A 20,324-nucleotide genomic window follows, 5' to 3' on the forward strand; every position below is an offset into this window, starting at 1 on the left:
TCGGTGTCTCCCCAGTTTCACAGACACGGAATTTCCTTCCTCCCTCTGTTTTTCAGCTTCAATCTTTAGGTGACGGCACCAGTAACAGACAAGGGTACAGTAACAAACAGTCATAAGTTTGGATTTAAATAATTAGAATTTTAGGCAGATAAAACTGATGTTGCTGTGGCCCATGAATACAGTGCAGCCGTTTAGTGTTATAAGAGTGAATTTTATGATACAATTGGTATATTTACAAGGCAGAGGTGGAAGGTTATGAACAGACACCACGAGGTCAGCTGGTGTTTCATGTTTATTTGAATTTAATAAGGCTTAATTTTTAAAATAAAGAATTTTCGCACATTTCGAAGAGAAAAGGGGAATATAGTCCAATTTTCATCCTTTCCTCGTCCTGTTACTGGGTATCATCAGATTTTTCAATGTCTGTTACAGGAGGTAGAACCTTTTTCCAAAATTGAGCTAATAAAAATAGAATTAACTAACTCAGAAGATCCAGAAACAGCCAAACGTTAGATGAGATGTAGTTGCATGAGAGAAAAATAGTTTTAAAAGTCTAAATACATTAAAAGGCTCAGAAAACTGAATTAATCTGAGACCGATGTCTTAAGCATATCTGTTACCGGTGCCGTTACTCTAAACCACATTATATATTTATGCGTCTTCTTTTATTGCTCTCTAATTTAAATGTGACCTCTAGTGATAAAAATTTCCCCACATCTAGGAGAACAAAATCGAGATGTAAATAAATAAATATCTTTTGTTTTGTGATGATGTTACATAAATGGAAAATTTACAAAAATCAGTAAATCATATCAATTTATTTTTATTTTACAAATTCAGCACAGCTATATAGAGGATTTTTCAATAGTTGTAGTTACATAAGAAATGTCTCTTTCTTTTCACGTAATATAAAAGATGGAAGATTTAAACTGGGAAAGAAAAACATCCAACTAGCAACAAATAACCAACTATTTTTCTTTTTAAAACTTTTTGAAACGATATGTCATACAAATGAAAATTCAATGCTCTATTAGAAGTGAATTCATTAGATTTCTGTGACCAACTCAAAGAAATATATTTCATTTATACAAAAGCAGTATTTAAAATGTACCAGTGGGTATATTTTATTCTACAAAATGCTGTTAACTGTACTAAAAACATTTACCTTTTAAGTATCACATTTTGCTTATAAAATACGAATCCTACAAGTTTCATAACATAAATATGAGTTGTTTTATTACTATGTAAACATTTCATTCATTTCAGACATTTTTTGGATACGTACACTAGATGATTTAAAACGAAATAAATGGTTTTTATAGTATTCTTTTGATTATGAAACAAAAGCAAATACTTCATATCATATTATCCTAGAAACTTATTATTCGGATAAAAAAGCAACAAATAATTTACGTTTTTTTTTTTTTTACTATTTACATGCTATAATAATAACTGTAGATAAATACAACAGATATTTATGCAAAAAAGTAATTAAGGGAAGTTTGTACCCTAACACCTTAAAAAAAGATACTTTTCCGTTTTTATGTATTAAAATGTTCAAATCTAGAGCTTTCAAGTAACACAAAATTCATGTTTCTATGTAGATTAAAAGTAACTCAATTTAAATATAAATTGAACAAGGATGCTTTAAAATGTACGTAAAATTTCACTTTCAAACGCGATTTTCTCGAAACGTCAATTTAAAAATCTGACGTTCCTTTTCTTAGAAAACTACTTTACATAATACTTTGAAATTTGCAGCATATTTTATTTATATGCTCATAATTATACTGAAATTAAATTTTTGCTTTTTCTTAAACCGCATTTTTATGGTCAACAATGGTGTTTTTGTCTTCGTTTAAAAAGTGTTTATTGATTAAATTTTAATACATTATGAAATGAACAGAAATACCCTAAAATTTCACTTCAATAGACTCTTATATATCTCTTGGAAAAAAACTGAAAATTTATATATCTCTTGGAAAAAAACTGAAAATTTAAGCTCATTTCATTTAATTTTTTTGAGAAAAAGGTGCCTAAAGTTAAGCAATTTATCATCACGCGTATACAAGGTACCGACTCCCCGTAAATAGTTTAGAGCTATAATCCTAAATTTAATGGTTACGTGGTTGGACTTAATTTTAATATGAAGTTCAGAATGAGAGTATTGAACGCTTAAATTCTAATCTTTTAACATTATTTCAGTTATTATTTCTAATGTTTTTGCTACTTAAACATAGGTATGTTAAATCGGAGGCATTGATATTTTTCAAAAAATGTCAAAGTGCAATTGAGTGAAGTCACTGGAATTAGTTAACTGCTAAAAAGTAAAACTAGTAAATTATAAAAACAGTCCATATCTGTGAAAATGCAATTAAAAATAATCATTTTCGTCGGTTTCTTGTTTTTTTACACGTACAAAAATGAGATTTTTTGAGACATGTAAGGAAATATTACGTTGTCTTCATAAGCACAATTAATTACTCGGACATAATTGGGCAAATTTTGATACTCCACATATATTTCAATGATTAACCGATCCTCTTACTAAGATTCTACAATCAATTTTCTCGCTTCCAATATTTTTACACATAAAACACATTCACCTTGTTGGAGTATATAAACTTTGCCCTATTGTAAAAAGTTAAAGTGTCCGGAATATCCTTCCGATCTATACACATAGTAATTATATAAAGCATCCACTATCATTGAGATAGTAGAACTGAATGACATGGTGGCAATCATCTAAAAAATATTTTCAAAACTTTCCATAATGGTGCATAGCTCTGCAGGAACTGAAAGCCATTTTTATCCAACAGTATTTTACAATTCTCATTAGTAATCAAAATCACATAACAGATGCAGAACTCTGTCTGGCTTGTCCAATTTTGAAACCAATCAAGTCAGTTATAAAGTTCAGAAATTTGTGCATCGCATATTCCACCCTCATCAGTTACAAAACAAACTTTGACATCACAGTACACAACGTCGCATGGAGACGCTGACACCCTAGTATCTTGTTCAACTCAATGTATCTTTGACCTTGGAATGATAAAAGATAAGCGAATCTTTTCTTAACTCACAGTCACTGATGTCCGAATTTAAAGTTCTATTGCACCCACCAGTCCTTGACATGATTATCGTCTATCTCATAATCTATATACAAAGCATTATTGGTGTCTTTCTCGTAGCAGTTAAAGTACACTCAAAACTTTGCAGGAATTGGATTAGAATCTTCCACCGGTGAATGGTGAGATGAAAAAACATTTTGGATTAGCCTGCAGAAGTCGTGTAGATGTATTCACAAATGTCCTAAATCCAAGGCATGGTGCAAGGCGGCCAAATCTGAGTGAGTGCTAACTCTCCAAAAAGGGAAATTCATCTGAAAATAATTTTAAAAAGTTACAAAATATAGAAACAAAATATCACTGAAGCAAAAAGTGGAAAAAGTCTTCTAATAATACTTTAAATTATAGACTTGATTTTCGAGGAAAGCTTCAAACTGTGAATGATTTTTCAAATTTGTGATTGGTGTAAAAGTTTATTATCCACAGTTCTATGCTTGCTTAAGTTCAGCCTTACAGTTAATTTGGCTCCATAATTGCTATTTTAGAAGAGTCATTAAAAGTGAATAATTTGCTTTATTTTCTAAAGACCAGCACGAACACATAGTAAACATAAAGTTTACTGTTCATTTAATTTTCCAAACCCGAAAATCTGCTATTTTCCAAAACGAGATATCCATCGTCCGTCTATGTCTATGCGTACTTAGTAAGTATTCTGCCAGCATCACCCATTACTAGTTGCAGCATCTTAACTGAAGTTAGTTAAATTTCTTTCTGAATTCTGGAAGAAATTTAATGAATTCCTGCAGAGATGCTACAACATTTGATGAACGATTTAGCAAAAGACTTACCGAGGGCGTACAATTTAGCCCTTTAGCAGCCCAGAGACCATTCCAATTTGCTTGGATTTACCAGTTTGGATCGGATCTCTTAGATACTTATCAACGTAAAACAAAAATACAAATAATATTTTAAGCAAACAATTTTGAGTTTCCCAAAGGTACATGATACATGACCTAGATCCGAGGGCGATAGAGAGAAATCATATGGCGGATACCTTAAAAACCTTACTTTGGGAAAATAAGATGTTTTAGTGTGTAAACAAAGCAAATCACTAAATTTTAATGACTCTTTCAAAATTGCATGATTCCTTATAAGGAATATAAGAATAAACATGTAACATTTTATAGCAATTAAATGAACAACATAAATAATAACCAACTTGACGATCCTCAAAGCTCGTAAACCTTCACTAATTTTCTTTCTAAAATTCACCAGACCGCTTTAAGCTATGACACCTATGCACTACAAGGAAACTCAAAAGAAGGTCAAGGTTTCTTATTTAACTTTTTTATCTTCCAGACCATTCGTCTTAAGCGTGTGCAACACTTAAAAAAAAAAAATATTTGATCCATATGGGTTAATTTCTCCAACAAGAAATTGCCACTTAAAAGCAAATGGACTTTCTGAGCGTCTATGTCGTCCATTTATCTTTTTTTTCTGTATGAGGCGAAACTGTACACTTTTATGGCTCATGAAAAAGCTGACCGTGGGCTTCACATACCCACGGCTGTTTTCAATACAGAATTGTTGGAAGAGCTGTGACTTGTATGACAATTACACTTTTTAACCACCCTGAGGCAGAATTGTAACCTTTATCGCGCGAGACAATTCTTTTTTAAGCTGATATTTTTGCCAATTTTTTGCAACCCAAACGCGTTACAGATGCATTTTATTAGCACAATTGAAGCAATAAATAAACATGGAATGAAATATTTTAACCGAAAAAATCGTTCAACGTTTTTTTCCTACTATGTTTACTCTTAAATAGAAATTATTTAAGAATATTTTTATTTTTTTTCTTTTACTGAACAAAAAATACTAATAATAATAATAACATCCTGTTATGGAACTATTGATATTTTAAAGTTAGAAAAGGAGATTTTAAGAATTCATGACATACTTTTTTCGAAAAATGAGGTATTTCTTAATAAATGCTTAAAAAATCTTAAGGAGGTTCCAAACTTTTCCAATCCGCGGCACACTTTGAAGAATTACAATTGTCTCATTGCACCCAGGTCATATCCATTATATTTACATGTCACTGTAAAATTCCAAAATCTGGTAAATGTCGACAATGGCCGGTGAATATCGACATACCAATCACATCGGCGTAAGACCGAATATTTCCTGTAAATCACCGGTGAAAGTCGACATTTTCCAATTTCAACCTTTTACAGTGAAACCATCATTGATGTCTGCACTCCGCGGCACCTTTTTCATCTCCTTGAGGTGCACAGTTTGGGAATCCTGGTATATATTAGTTAATACATCAGTGTCAATTTTCAGTCAACTCTCTCGAATACTCCTCTCTTACCTTTTATCTTTTCCCTAAATGGAATTCACACCAATCAATAAATCACAAATAAAATGTAACTTAAAATACAGCATGTCCAAGAGAGATTTTTTACCATTCTGCTTTTTCTGGTATGAATTGCTTAAAGCAGATAGTGAAACTAGTTGTTATCCAACTCAGATAAAAAAAGAAATGGAAACTGCACAGGACAAAGACAAAGCTGAGTGTGTACTGTGGTAAGTTGAACCGAAACACTAATAACCATGCGAAGAAATTGCTGCTGGTTGTACCAAAAATTACTAAGTACCACACTTGATAGAGTGTTATTGCCGGAAATTTCTTTGTGGAGATTTCGTTTAGGCTGACCACAATACACAATAAGCTTACTCCTGTGAAATCGTCCTTCCTTTACTTATCTGAATAAGCTAGCCACTATCTACTTCAGAAAATAAATGCCAGAAAAAACTTTCAGAATTTTTCATTCTCTACAGCAAACTGAGTTTCATTTCACCTTTTAATATTTTTGTTATTAAAGTTTAGAATAGTGTACTGAGAATACTCAGTATACGTTGAAAACACATTTGGAACACTTTAGTTCAGGTAAAATGGTTCAGTTGCCTGAATGTATACTAAAAATTTTTTCGAATGTGCTTCGTTAAAAACCCAGTGTACTGAAATGTTCTTCAATTTTGCTCTGAATGTGTCCCGCTCAGGATTTTTGCTAAGTTGAAAATAGAAACCCATTTGGGCACATATCTGAAATCATTGCTTTCTCTCCTATGAATTTTATTGCAATGAACTGCTGTTTGTCGGTGTTGCAAATGCCGGTAAAAAGGGATGGCATTACCTGTTAGAAGACCATCTATTGCCAAGCAAAAGTTAACACCGGTCCACGAAATTACCAAAAGATTAACAGCAAAAACTATTGGTATAATCAAGTGAGTGGTACATAAGTGCGGCAAAAAATGTGCTACAAAGTGTTCTAAACGAGTGATTCTCAATACGTGATCCGCAGAGTACTAATGGTCCTTGAGCAATTTTCATGCTGTCCGTGAACAGTCAGAAAATTAATTTATATAATTTTTATAGTTATAATTAAATTTATTGAAGAAAACGTTTGGATTCAGCTCATTTCACCCAGTATAATTGTTGTGAAAATACTATTTCTGTCTTATGGTGCTCGCTTATGATTCGGAGGGGTACCATGTGGTCATCAGTAATCAAAAGGTTGAGAACCACTATTCTAAATGACGGGATATGCGTTATTGCTCAAATAATGTTCTCAAATGTACGATTTAAAAGTGTTAAAAATGTTTGCTGAAACTAATAGGGTAACGGCACCAGTAGCATGCAAGTGTCCAATAACAGACAATCGTAAGTTTGAATTTAAATAATAAGAATTTTAGGCCGGCAAAACTAATGTTGCTGCTACCCATAAATACGGTGCAACCATCTCGTGTTATCAGTGTGAATTTTGTGAGCCAGCTGGTATTTACAAGGCAGTGGTGGAAGGTTATGAACAGCCACCACGAGGTCTGCCGGCGTTTCATGTTCATTTGAATTTTATAAGGTTTTAGATCTAAAAATACAGAAATTTTGCACATTTTGAAGAGAAAAAGGGAATTCTGTCCATTACTCATCCTTTCCTCATCCTATCTGTTACTGGGTATCATCAGTATTGTCGGTGTCTCTTACTGAGGGGTCGGACCTTTTTCCAAAATTGAGCAACTAAAAGTAAAATTAACTAATTCAGAAGATCCAGAAACGACCGAACGTTAGATGAGATGTAGTTGCATGAGAGGAAAATAGTTTTAAAAGTCTAAATATATTAAAAGGCTCAGAAAGTTGAGTTAACCTGAGAGCGATGTCTTAAGCATGTCTGTGTTACTGGTGCCGTTACCCTATATCTACTAAAAAATGCTTTCAGAAGTGTTTTGAAAACTGTTCCAAAAGTGTGCTTGAAAGTGCTGTAAAAAAAGCGGAGAAGTGTCCGTGCTCAAACAGTGCCGGAAGATTTGAAGTGTAATGATGTCTCTCGGACACGCTGTGTCTCCCTAGAAATCCACCTGTTGATCTTGTTCCAATTTACCTGTTTGGCTGCATGTTCTTCATCTCTCCCGTCTCCGATGACGACGTAGGTGCATTTTCTGCTAAACCTGGACACTATGCGTTCAAAGCACGTATCCTTGCCTGAAACAGAAGGTCACAATGTAGGAAAAGTGTAAGCTAACACAATAAGTGTAAGTCGACCTCGCATATCAGTCGCATGCTAATTTTGAAGCAGAAACATTTGATAAAATACATTCTCTGCATTAAAATCGCCATTTTAAGCAAGTTTTTACATTATTTACCAAAAGACTGTCAACTCTCAAACTAAGATATGTAACTATTTTTTGACGAAAGTGAAGGTCAAGTTTGTGGAAAGACACAACTTCATCAGATAAGTGTCCCCCCCCACCCCCCACCCCCCTTCTAGTTTCGCCGAAATAAAATTTGTTTCGCTCGTTTTTCAGTTTCAATCTTACCTTTTGACATACTATGTAAGAGGGGAGAAGGGAAGGAATTTAAAATGTCGGCGAAACTGGGGGTAAACCATCAGATACTAATGCAGATCTCATTGAGAGTAATATTTTCAGCATGATTGCTTTATTCTGACTTAGACATAAAAATAATCACTCGCCGCTAGCGACTAAATGTCTTACTTTGAGGTGATTAATTAGAAAAGTCAAACTTCCTTTTATAATAAACCCAACTCGACAATAGAGAATTTTTGCTTCATTGTTTTTTTTTTTTTTTTTTTTCTTTCTTTTTGAAAACGAGACATTTCTGGTAGAGAGAAGCAAAGGGATGTAAGTGCCAAAATTACAAATTTGGAGATAACTAGTTCAAATGGTAAGTGAACATATCTTCTGTCTTGGTGCAAGAGATAGCATTAGTAGCTTTGGTCCTGGTAGGAGCTGCTATACATCATGATTTAGAAAAAGTTTCAATGAAAGCCTAACTAGGACCGGAACTTTAAACGCGTTTTGCTGAAAACTTGAAAATGTCCACTTATATTCTATTGATTCTGAATGCCTCATTTCTATTTTATCGAACTTAGTTTGGGATGTAAAAGCAAACCTAAGGTCTTACATAGTACTCCATATCGCCGACGGATAAGAATTATTTATTTCACTCTCCTACCCACCTCCTCATTAACTGTAACAATCAGACATGATGTAATTGCGACAAAATTTAACGCAAATAAATGAAATTGCAATTAGTTCTCATACGCCAATAGTTTCCTCTGCTGCTTATATTTTAGTGCAATGCCATTTTTATTTTCGTCAAAAAAAAAAAAGATGAAGAAGTCCTGAATTAAGTGGTTAATAAACTAAAAATGCCTAACAACAGCGTTATCATGAGGGATAAAACAAACTCCTGAGAATTAAGTCATAAAGTAGACATTTTCCACATGTCTGGTAACAAATAGATTATTATCGTTTGATTTTTCCCCTTTTATATTTTATGCATTTATTATTTCTTGACTATCGTGCAAACTAACGAAAACCAAATTATATGCCCTAAATAAACACCTCTTGACAAAAAATACAAGGTCTAAATTGAAACTATTCATGTCCTTTTATTTACTTATTTATTTATTTGCTTGAAAGCGAGGTTGCACAAGGCAGTAAAACAAAATAGAGTACAAAATATAACACAATGGAGTTGTTACCTGTTTTGGTCGCGCTATATATATTTTCTATAGAGAAGACGCCACCGAGGTTGTAAAGGAGAACTTTGGCTAAAGCTGGAACTAGCTGTGTCGTTGTTACCAATACATTGACACAAGTGGACCTATAAAGAAACAGCAATAATTGAAAACTCATAACGGTTGTAATTTATATGCATTATTAAACTTTATCGAAAACCATTAAAACCCTGCAATCGATAGCCCTGCCCTTTAAGCGTGATTTACTAATTATATTTGTGACACATCAATAGTTGTTCCCATGTCAAATATTTAGCAATTGACACTTATAGCAAATTTCAATCAGTTTGCATACCAGTTCAACAAAAATTATTTTGCTAGATATTCAAATTTTCATGTGTAATGGTGGTGTATATAGTTGAAAGCATTAATGTAATAAACAGGTGAAAGTTGGAAAATTCCTCATTATTAAGATTGCCCATTGATACAGAAGATCGTTAATGAGAATTGCTAAGTTTCTGCTGCATAATGTCTGTCAATGAAATGCAATACATTTCAATCAACTATTAAACATCCATTTTTTTTTCGAAATGTTTTATTCTTTTTTATTTAAAATATTTCTTGTGTCAAGGTAATTACAGTAAAATCCCTCTAATACGGACACTAACGGGACAAATATTTTTGTCCGCAATAGAGAGGTGTCCGCAGGACAGGGGTTTAATAATGTTATTTGCATTGAAACTGGGGAATTAAAAATTGTCCGCATAAGAGGGTCGTCCGCCTTTGAGGGGTGTCCGTTAGGAGGGGTTTTACTGTATTACCTTTAGAAGCTGTCAAATTTATCTTTACGAATAGTTGAAAAGGTAGGCACAGTTTTATTCATAACTACAAATATTTTAAAGTTATTGAATAGAAGAAATGTCTGGTTAAATATATCTTTATTTATATTTAAAAAAAAATGCCCTTTGTGATTTTAAACACAAGAAGTGCCGCAAATAATTTAAAGTAGCACTATTAGAGTGCAACCAATTGGTTTAAATATAAAACTTAACAAGTACATGGATGAAAACACAACACATAAAATTTTAAACGTCATATTTTAGCTTGAAAAATGAGAAAGCCGTATTCCAACATACCGGGTAAGACAATGGAGAATAGAAAAAAATTACACGGAAAATTTAACTGTTTCTAAGTAAAGGAATCACGTCTTCAGGTTATTACTATGAACCAAAATTCGTCACATGCTAATAAGAATTCAGCTTAAAGAAGAGAATAATAACGATGGAAGAATACGTTTGAATAAAGAATTCATTTCTTAAGATGAATAAGATGAATAAATACCTCTGAACTGAAAAGTAAAGTAAGAAATAACAAGGTCAAAAAGCACAAATTGCAGATTACTTGCAAACATCCTTTTGTCAGATGTCTTTTCATCCATAAGCTGATTTCTCTTCATTGAAAAGGCGTTTCTTGTAACGCCGAAACACGTGTCTGCAGTAATCTGCAATTTGTGTTTTTTGACGTTGTTATTTCTTGCTTTACTATTCATTTCTTGTTTCTTACCTGGAATGAATGATAGATAGGCATTTGAGCAGGGGCGGCATTTCAGCATTTCATTTGGGGGATCAAGTTTCTTAAATATGTATTACCACAGTGCGGTACTAAACACACATTAGCTAACAGGAAGTGCTCATAAAATCGGTTTGGAATAAAAATTAGTATTTAGAAACAATAAAAATTTTGATTCGTTTTCTAATAAGTTATCATATAAAACATCTCGATACTAAAGTTTTTATACCTTTTGGAAAAACTTTAATGCTTGATTTTTGGAAAAATGGAAGAGCAGGGAATCGTGTTACTAATTTATCAGTGCCCACTGTCGAGCTGTTTTGCCAGTACAGCTAAATGGAAAAGTTTTTTTTTTTGGCCTATTGTACTTTGAATATATAATTATCTAACCTCCTGAGATATAAAAAAATCTTCCTCTACCAGGAGCTGATTGGAATAGTTAAAAAATTATTGAAGTAACAAAGTTATGTATGAAAACTTTTTATATCTTGCTCTTCAAAATCACTCTGGCAACTTCAAAAATTGTGAGGAGCTTAATTTTTCATCATTGAATAATCTAATCTCGTCGGCGCTCTCAGCTTCAATGAGATGTCATCAACCTCCAGCTCTGTTATTCACTATTCTAGACTGATGAGTCCATAACAAGGACGAAACTGGGTGTGATAACCGGTCTGTGGGTATATTGCTTGTAATTTTTCTTGCCTCATGCTAAAAATTTTACTCATGATTGAAACATTTTATTTTTCGTTTTCAAAATCCAATCCAGATAATACAGAGCCAACCATACAGAAAAATAATTATCACCAAAGCTTGTGTTAATTTCATTCGAAACTGAATCTATTACTTCATACAAAATATTAAAAAACAATGTTTGACTTCACATCGTCATGTGCATTTTTGTCACGTTGTTTCTTTTCATCTGTTTAAAATTTACTCCAAGGAAGAATTTTTTTGAAAAGTTTCTTGATTGATTAAAATACAATAAATACATCTACGTAAAATCTATTTTCAGTTTCAATTGTAGATTGAACTATGGTAGTACGAACGCACAGATCAATTGTAGATTGAACAGTGGCTTGAATAGTCCGAAAATTAAGGGTGGCGGGTTGAAGATGTCTTGATAGAGTAAAGCGTTTTTCACAAAAACTTTCCTCAATACAAACAAATTGAATAAAAATTCAAACGAAGTCATACATGCTAAAGGGCATGAGCTTTTTCATCATTGAAAGAGTCGTTTTGCAATAATTCTTTAAGTCGTCAAATCACTGCTTTGAAGTTATAGAGAAATGTTTTTATGGTTTTAATTCTTGAATACCATCTTGATTGCATAATTATAGAGCCCCATAAAAGGTATTTGTTGATATGCTTTTTTTATTCAATAATCACATGCATTTTTAAGAAGTTTCTATGAAAACATATAATGCATTGAGTAGCTGAAACGTGTTTCTAGCAGAAGAAAGCGATGAACACTCATTGAATGAATATATAAACTTAAAAAATGAGCGTAAAAGTGAATGTAAAATATCAAGGAATATTCTTGAGTAAATCATGTAGCCACACCACTTTGCACAGCCTCTCATATTGGACATACCATCTTTACACTGGGCACGCAAGTATGAAATGTTTAGCCTATATGAGGAAATTTCTTTTTTAGTTGAAATTAACCATGGTTCTCTATCAGCTTTCTCTGTTTTGAAACGGACGGAGAATACTTCATGAATTTCTAAGTCATCATCCAAATAACGAAAAACACTTTTTGTAGTCTGGCAATGTGTCGAGTTTCAAATATCTGAGAACTAGCGAGATATTTTAAAATGAACATTGATTTCCGACTTACATAAATTGAATTCACCCATTTTCTATCATTCTGCTCAAAAAATTTGGGGGTGCGACCGCCCCCTCTTGACCTCCCTATTTGCCGCACCTGCATTTGAGCCTATCTATCTATTGAGCACGTGTCTGCAGTAATCTGCAATTTGTGTTTTTTGACGTTGTTATTTCTTACTTTACTATTCATTTCTTATTTCTTACCTGGAATGAATGATAGATAGGCATTTGAGCGCCAGTGTCACCCAATTGTCCGTAAGATTTTCGATCTCTGACCGCAGTTGAATCCACTCTTCTCGTTTTACTGGACCTAAGAGTGCTAAGAGAAAGAAAACGCGCAATATGAATTTCAAAAAACTAGAAAAGAAAACAAAAAAAGTATGAAAACTGTTCTGTACCAAACGTTTTTATTTCATGCATGTACATGAGTTTGTTAGCATTATAAATCATAGACGTTCTAATTTGAAAAAAAAAAACTATCCCCCCCCCCCCCCTTTTCGAATCTGACAACTATTTGCCACTTCACAAAGCCATCTAAACTGTTTTTTTTATTATTATTTTTGAGCTTTAAAAATAAATTTCGAACAACATTTTAAAACCCAAGATTTAAAAAACTATTATGTGCTTAAAATACTGGTTGATGATGATGATGACAACTGTACAGATAATAAAATATACATCCTATGAACAAAACCACCACTTCATTTTCGACGTTTCTATAAAACATAGGAAGAAATCAAATAGCTTTTACAGATTACACCTCTCCCACAGAGTTGCCCCCCTCCTTTCCCGGGGCGGGGTTGAGGGGCGATAACGAACCCACACCAACATTTCGGGGCTATGTTCGCCCCTCCATTCCTCGAAAAGGAGAGCTCTCTAAAAGGGGAAAAGACCCTTCAAGGCGTCCCCTAAAAATTTCAATGACACCAGCCTACAACATGTCCCTTCTCCTACGCTTGTTGGCACTTCTGTATACCTAATTTAACATTTGCACGAAGTTAATTGTATAGCCTTTGTCTAACGCCTTTAAGAAAGCTTTTAATAATTTGGTTATTGACTTTTTTCTTTCTTTTTTTTTTAGTAAAATGGTGGTGAAGAAATGCAGAAAGAATGGAAGTCACAACCCTAAGGTACACTTTAAAATAATTACATTACAGCAATAGTTTCGTTATAAATAACTAAACTAAACAAGTTTTTTCTTTTTCTTTTTACGTGGAAATTACTTTTGAGCTTTCAAAGCCGGATAATGACTAAAAAGCACAATGAGTTTAATGAAATGCGTATAGCACACCTTACCTCCAACATTATTTCGATACTGGTTGTATATTTCCTTGATCCTTCGATACCTAAAGGCCAGCTTTCGCATCCAGTCAACACCCCCTCTCACTCCTGTTGCCAGGCAAAGACTGGCATTGGTGGCAGCGGCATGGAAGCCGTCCGCTTGGAAATTGTAATTCCTAAAATGAAAAAATAAGTCAATAACCAGAAAATTAAAAGCTACGAACATAATTAGAAAATGTTTCAAATCATAACAAAATGTGCCAGTCTGATTAATGATTTATAGTTCATCAACGATTTTTTCCATACATCGACATCAGTGACAATACTGGCACATCGCTAAGAAAATAGGTAAATAAAACAGCATTGGTGACAATCAACGCCTATCGGCCCGCTGTGAGGGGGGGTTATGCCTTCCCCCCCAACCCCCCCCCCCCCCAACATGCTTTTTTAAATTATTTTTGCCCTCTAACCTGTGCGACTTCTGTTTTTTTTTTTTTTTTCGGCACTCTGACCTGTGTGAATTTCCTTCCTTTTTGTATTTGGCGCCCTCAAACCTGTGAATGTCCCCCCCCCCCTTCGAAACTTTGCCCTTGGAGAATCAAGGACGCCCTCTGGGGGGACCCGTACCGCACCTGCAATCAACACTTTACATATTGCTACTTTTAACTGGTTTAATCTCATCTGTGTATCAGCAAAAGAATTTATGATGTTATATTTAAAGTTTGGTTTTGTATAGTTGCAACTAAAAACAACCAGTATATTATGTATAGTTAAATTTTGATTTAAAGAAATTCTTCTATTGTGCGGGATGTCAATAATTGCCACAGTTGTACGCCATCACACAGCCACGGCCATTTCAAGCTTAATTTTTGGGAGGTTGAGAAGAAACTCCCAATTTTACTCAGTGAAACTATGAATTTTACCACGTGTTAAAAAACGCGCCTTAAAGGAGAAGAAACATTCGGCATCATTGAAACTTGTAAAAAAGTGCAGTCAGAAATTAACCTTCTGGGTGGGGTTTTTAGTTATAATCACACTTATGTATATAAACAATCATATTAGGATTGGAAATATGCGTTTAAACTAAGGACTCTAGACAGGGCCGGATTACTAAATAGGCAGAGTAGGCAGTAGCCGCGGAGCCCTGAGGTTCTGAGGGAACCCGAGGAAATATTTTAGTTCAAAATACCTTACAATGAGTTATATTTCCCGCAAAAAAGGGGAGGCACTTCCATGCTTATATGCAATAAAAAGTACGTGGGCGTTTGTGTGTGAAAAATTTAGACGCTGTAGTACACCCTCCCCAATTTTTTGACCTCACGATGGCTCTAGGGGGCCCCATCACTTTTAATGCCTATAGTTCTCCGAATCCTTAGTCCAGCACTACTCTAGGGTTGGTTTGACCCCAAAACTTTTCTCCTGGCAGCGCCACTGATTAAAACTCCAAATTTTGCTTGATGATAAAAAATATGTACCTTCATCTAAAGATATGATATTGTAACGGATGCGGTGCGACTTCCACTTTCTTGAAATGAAGACACAGTTCTTGATAAAAACACAGGAAATTTATTTACACTATGTACAGGAAAGATCTTCAACAACTGCTAAATTATTCATCAGCAATTAAGCAATTATCACACAACACCGTAAACTCAACGTTTACACACGTATTTACTTCCAAATACGAAAACAACACAGCGAAATGCCTCGCTATAAACAGAGCAAATACACACTCTCAGTTCGAAATCCTCAATCGAAACTAACTGTTTATCCATCGCTAACGGCTTATATATACCGAAAAGAAATCTCTCAAATATTCCAGAAAATGCTACGACGTTCTACAACTACACTTCCATTGATAAAATCAGTGAATGAAATAAGAAAAAAAAAGAATAGGGGGTTGTATACTTGAGCCATATGTTAAGGGGTTGTTTATTCATTACGGGAAACTATTTACAGGTTACGTTACTACAATAATTACTATTTACAGGATTTGTAACATTGCCCCCTTCCTAAGGACTGCACGTCCCGGGCAGTACAATCCCCAGAAAGGGTGCCAAACTTCTATCACAAGTTCACAATTACACACATTAAATAATAACTAACAGATACAGAAAACACAATAATAACAAGAAATATTACTAAACATTAAAAGCAAAAATTATCTACAACTTTTATGTTATCAACCATGGTTGTTTACGTAATACTCATGAACTATGGCCATAGTATGGGGCTAACCGATCATAATGTACAACTCTAGGTTTTGCATTAGGTGATTTTTGGATCCTCACTACGACGTCATTTAGTCGGTTAAGGACTTTGTAGGGTCCATCCCAATGCGACTGCAATTTGGGTGAAAGACCTTTCCGTCGGATGGGATTCCATAACCAAACCTTGTCGCCTTCGTTGAATTCATGTCCAGTAGACCTTGTGTCGTATCTGGTCTTCATCTTCTCCGCCGCGATGTTGATTCGCTCTCGTGCGAAGTTATGAACGTCTTCCAACCGGGCCTGGAGATCCTGGATGTACTCCTCAGGCGAAGAAGGCGCATCCGGAGGACGACCGAAGACGAGATCACAAGGTAGCCGAAGCTCTCGTCCGAATAGCATCTGAGATGGGGCATATCCGGTAGTCTCGTGGACAGCACTGCGGTAGGACAGCAGGAACAAAGGTAGCTTCTTGTCCCAATCCTGTTGATTTCTGGATACCATAAGTGAGAGATTGTTCAGGATTGTGCGGTTAAATCTCTCCACCATGCCGTCCGATTGTGGGTGTAGTGGTGTTGTCCTAGTTTTCTCAATTCCGAAAATTTGACATAGGCCCTTAAACACAGCAGAGATGAAATTCCTCCCTTGATCGGAATGAATCTGCAAAGGTGTTCCATATCTCCAGATCCAGTGTTGGACTAGAGTCTCTGCGACGGTGGTAGCCTCTTGATCTGGAATGGGATATGCTTCCGGCCATTTGGTGAAGTAGTCGATGGAAACAAGAATGTATTTGTTCCCATCAGCAGTTCTTGGTAGAGGACCCAGGATGTCAATTCCAATTCGTTCGAAAGGAGCTCCAACGTTGTACAGATGTAGCTTCCCTCTGCTTCTCTTCTTCGGTCCTTTACGAGCAGCACAGGCGTCACAAGAATGGCACCACTTCTCCACGTCATCCTTCGCCTTGCTCCAGAAGAAGCGCTCCCGAACTTTATTGAGGGTTTTCAAGACACCAAAATGTCCTCCAGTCGCACTACTATGTATTTCTTTCAGAACATCTGAAATCCTTGATCGGGGAAGTAGTAACTGCCACCTAGACGTTTTGCCGTCATCAGATTCCCATTTTCGGTGTAGCACGCCGTTCCGTAAATGGAGCGAGTTCCATAAAGCCCAGTATCTTTTTGTTGCAGGACTGAAGATGGAAACGTCCTGCCAGCTAGGTCGCCGACTGTCACTTTCCATGAACTCCAAAATTGGTTTTATGTCGGGGTCTTCAAGTTGATCTTTTCGAACTTGGTCGTCACTCCATGGATCAGGTTCTGATGATGTTGGAGTCACTGTCACCTGATAGGCGGTAGGGCTAGTCGTTCCATACTGTTTCTCGATTCGGGAACAATAGTGGCAGTTCTCAGGACAGGGTCTCCTTGATAAAGCGTCAGCATTACCGTGAGATAACCCTTTTCGATGCTTGATCTCCATGTCATATTCCTGGAGCCGCTGTATCCATCTGGCTATCTGGCCTTCCGGATTTTTGAAGTTCAAAAGCCAAGTTAATGAGGCATGATCTGTCCGAAGCAGAAATTTTCGGCCGTAGAGGTAATGATGGAAGTGTTCTACAGCTTTCACTATGGCCAGTAACTCCTTTCTGGTGACGCAGTAATTTCGCTCCGACTTTGATAAGCATTTGCTCCAGTAAGCGATGACATGTTCATTTCCGTCAATTTCTTGGGATAAAACAGCTCCGATGCCCTCGTTGCTCGCATCAGTGTCCAGGATGAAGGATTTTTCAGGCTGAGGATAGGCGAGGATAGGCGTTGATGTTAAAGCCTCCTTCAGTCGTAGAAATGCATCTTCGCATTCTTTGGACCATTCGAACTTTTGCTTGCCCTCCGTCAGCTTATGCAAAGGTCGTGCAATGTTGGAAAAACCCTTTACAAACTTCCTGTAGTAGGTGCAGAGCCCCAGGAAACTTCGCAGCTGATGGATGTTTTCGGGACGACTCCAACTCTTGACAGCAGACACCTTTTCTGGATCGGTTTGTACACCCTCAGAAGAGATGATGTGACCAAGGTAGTTCACTTCCCGGCGGAACAAATTACATTTGGACGGGCTTAACTTCAGATTGGCTTCCTTAAGCTTTTGCAGCACCTTCCTAAGATTTGCCAGATGTTCTTCGAAACTGCGTCCCACGATGATGATATCGTCTAAATAGACCAGACAGGATTCGTAGGAAAGTCATCTTAACACTGTCTCCATAAGACGCTCGAACGTAGCTGGTGCATTGCAGAGGCCGAAGGGCATAACTTTAAACTGCCACAAGCCTTGTCCAGTTGTAAACGCTGTCTTCTCTCGGTCGTCAGGGTGTATTTCAACCTGCCAGTAGCCGCTCTTCAAGTCCAGGGTTGAAAACCACTTGTGTCCGGAAAGAGTGTCCAAGGTGTCGTCTATCCGTGGAAGAGGGTAGCTGTCTTTCTTGGTGATTTCATTCAGCCGTCGGTAATCGACACAAAATCTGGTGGAGCCATCTTTCTTTCGGACTAAGACGATGGGAGAGGCCCAAGGACTGGAAGAAGGTTCGATTACATCATTCTCCTTCATCTCTTTCAGGAGGGTCTCAACCTCTTCCTTCTTGGCGAACGGTAGTCGTCTTGGATGCTGTTTAATAGGGGGGTGTTCTCCACTGTAGATCCTATGCTGCGTTAAATTCGTACGGCCAACATCCTCCGATGTAGATGAAAACAGATGCTTGAAGTCATCCACCAATTGTTCCGCAGCAGTTCTTTGATCTTTCGATAAGGGTGCACTCCCAATTAACTTCGATGTCAAGGACTCAGAAGACACAGTCTCGTGGGAATTGATTCTTCTAATGATGCAGTTTACTGGAGTACAAGTTACCAGCACTTCACCTTTCCGGATATTCCTTGGCCTTTCACTCACGTTGACGACTCGCACAGGAATTACATCTTTAGAAAGGTCCACCAGCGTAGATGCTACCAGCACTCCTTTTGGGCTATTGCTTAAGTTGGGGTATTCAATGAGTCCAAATCGAAAACTATTGCTTTCTTCAATGGAGCCAGGTATTAATGATTCTGACCTTGAGGGAATCGATAAATCTGTTTGAGCTATTATTTGATGAGCGGATTTTACATCACTCTCTGCAGGGAAAACGGCTATGTCTTCTCTCATCGAGTGCAGCTCATTAGTCTTGAAGTCGAGAGTGAAGTCATATTTCTTCAAAAAGTCCAATCCGAGAATGAAGGGGTCCGTGATATTAGCGACGAATGCCGTATGATGGTAGGTGGCATTCCCAAACACTATTTCCAAGTCCACTTTACCGTCAATCTCAATTTTGTCACCTGTCACAGTCTGGAGACTTACGCGTGGCGATGTCCACAGCAGTTTCAATCCAAATTCACGAGCCACATCTGTCCTAATGATTGTCACATTGGCTCCAGTGTCAACAATCAGTCTGCAGGGGTTCCCATTTACATGTGCGTAAATGAAAAGTCCATCACTGCCACTACTAGAAGAGGAAATCTGCAGAGCTTTAGTGGTGGTGATTTCCTTCCCTCGCGTAGCTTGGCGAGCCGGACAACTCCTTCGCAGGTGTCCTTCACTACCGCATTTCCAGCACTTCTGCTCTTGTTTCTTTTGGGCTGTTATGCTGCTCAAATGTCTTGTCAAGTCACCGAGTTGTCTCTCAAGTTCAGCGAGTTGGGACGACCTGGGATCAGACTCATCAGCTTCCTGAGTCCGGATTAGATGGCGATCCCCACGGGTTGCTTCTTGGGCGGCCTCGTATCTCATCGCATACACAACGGCAGAATTCAGGTCTTTGACATCCGCCATCCATAGAGCTTTCTAGATTTCCGGATCTCGAACCCCGTCGATGTAGTAGTTGAGTGCCAGGTTGTCTCGAACATCCGCAGGGCAGTCGTAAAAAGCAAGATGAGACAGTCTCTCGATGTCCGCCGCAAGCTCTTGCAGGGTTTCCCCAGTTTTCTGGAAACGGGACTTCAACTGGAGTCGGCTGAAATCTTTCTGGCACTTCTCACCGAAGCGAAGCTCCAACGCAGATGTGAGGGCGGCGAAATCCAGGCGCTGGCTGTCCGGAAGGGTCTGGAGAATGTCCGCTGCGTCACCTCTCAGGGATGCTGCAAGATGGCAGGCCTTGGTAGCAGAGTCCCATCCGTTCGCTTCCGCCACTATCATGAACTGAGTTTTGTAAACCTGCCACGAAGTTTTCCCATCAAATGTGGCAAGTTTAATGGACGGTCGAGCAACCGATGTGGGAGCGCCAAACTGTACAGAGCTGCTTTCCGCGGTCGCCA

The 20,324-nt window shown here is 36.9% G+C and overlaps 1 protein-coding gene across 1 annotated transcript in view; it reads right to left on the reverse strand.

The window, feature by feature from the left end:
• Positions 1–1,412: 1,412 nt before the first annotated feature.
• The window catches only part of LOC129227394 (eyes absent homolog 1-like), a 155,123-nt gene continuing 136,211 nt past the window's right edge, over positions 1,413–20,324 (reverse strand). Inside the window, exons 15-19 of the mRNA XM_054861945.1 lie at positions 13,805–13,965; positions 12,713–12,827; positions 9,137–9,258; positions 7,511–7,611; positions 1,413–3,382 (exon numbers count right to left, since the gene is read on the reverse strand). Coding sequence (XP_054717920.1) covers positions 3,302–3,382; positions 7,511–7,611; positions 9,137–9,258; positions 12,713–12,827; positions 13,805–13,965 — 580 coding nt within the window. The 3' untranslated portion in view covers positions 1,413–3,301. The remainder of the gene's footprint in view (positions 3,383–7,510; positions 7,612–9,136; positions 9,259–12,712; positions 12,828–13,804; positions 13,966–20,324) is intronic.

This window comes from Uloborus diversus, chromosome 8 (assembly GCF_026930045.1).
Source record: "Uloborus diversus isolate 005 chromosome 8, Udiv.v.3.1, whole genome shotgun sequence".
In the NCBI taxonomy this organism is placed as follows: Eukaryota; Metazoa; Arthropoda; class Arachnida; order Araneae; family Uloboridae; genus Uloborus; species Uloborus diversus.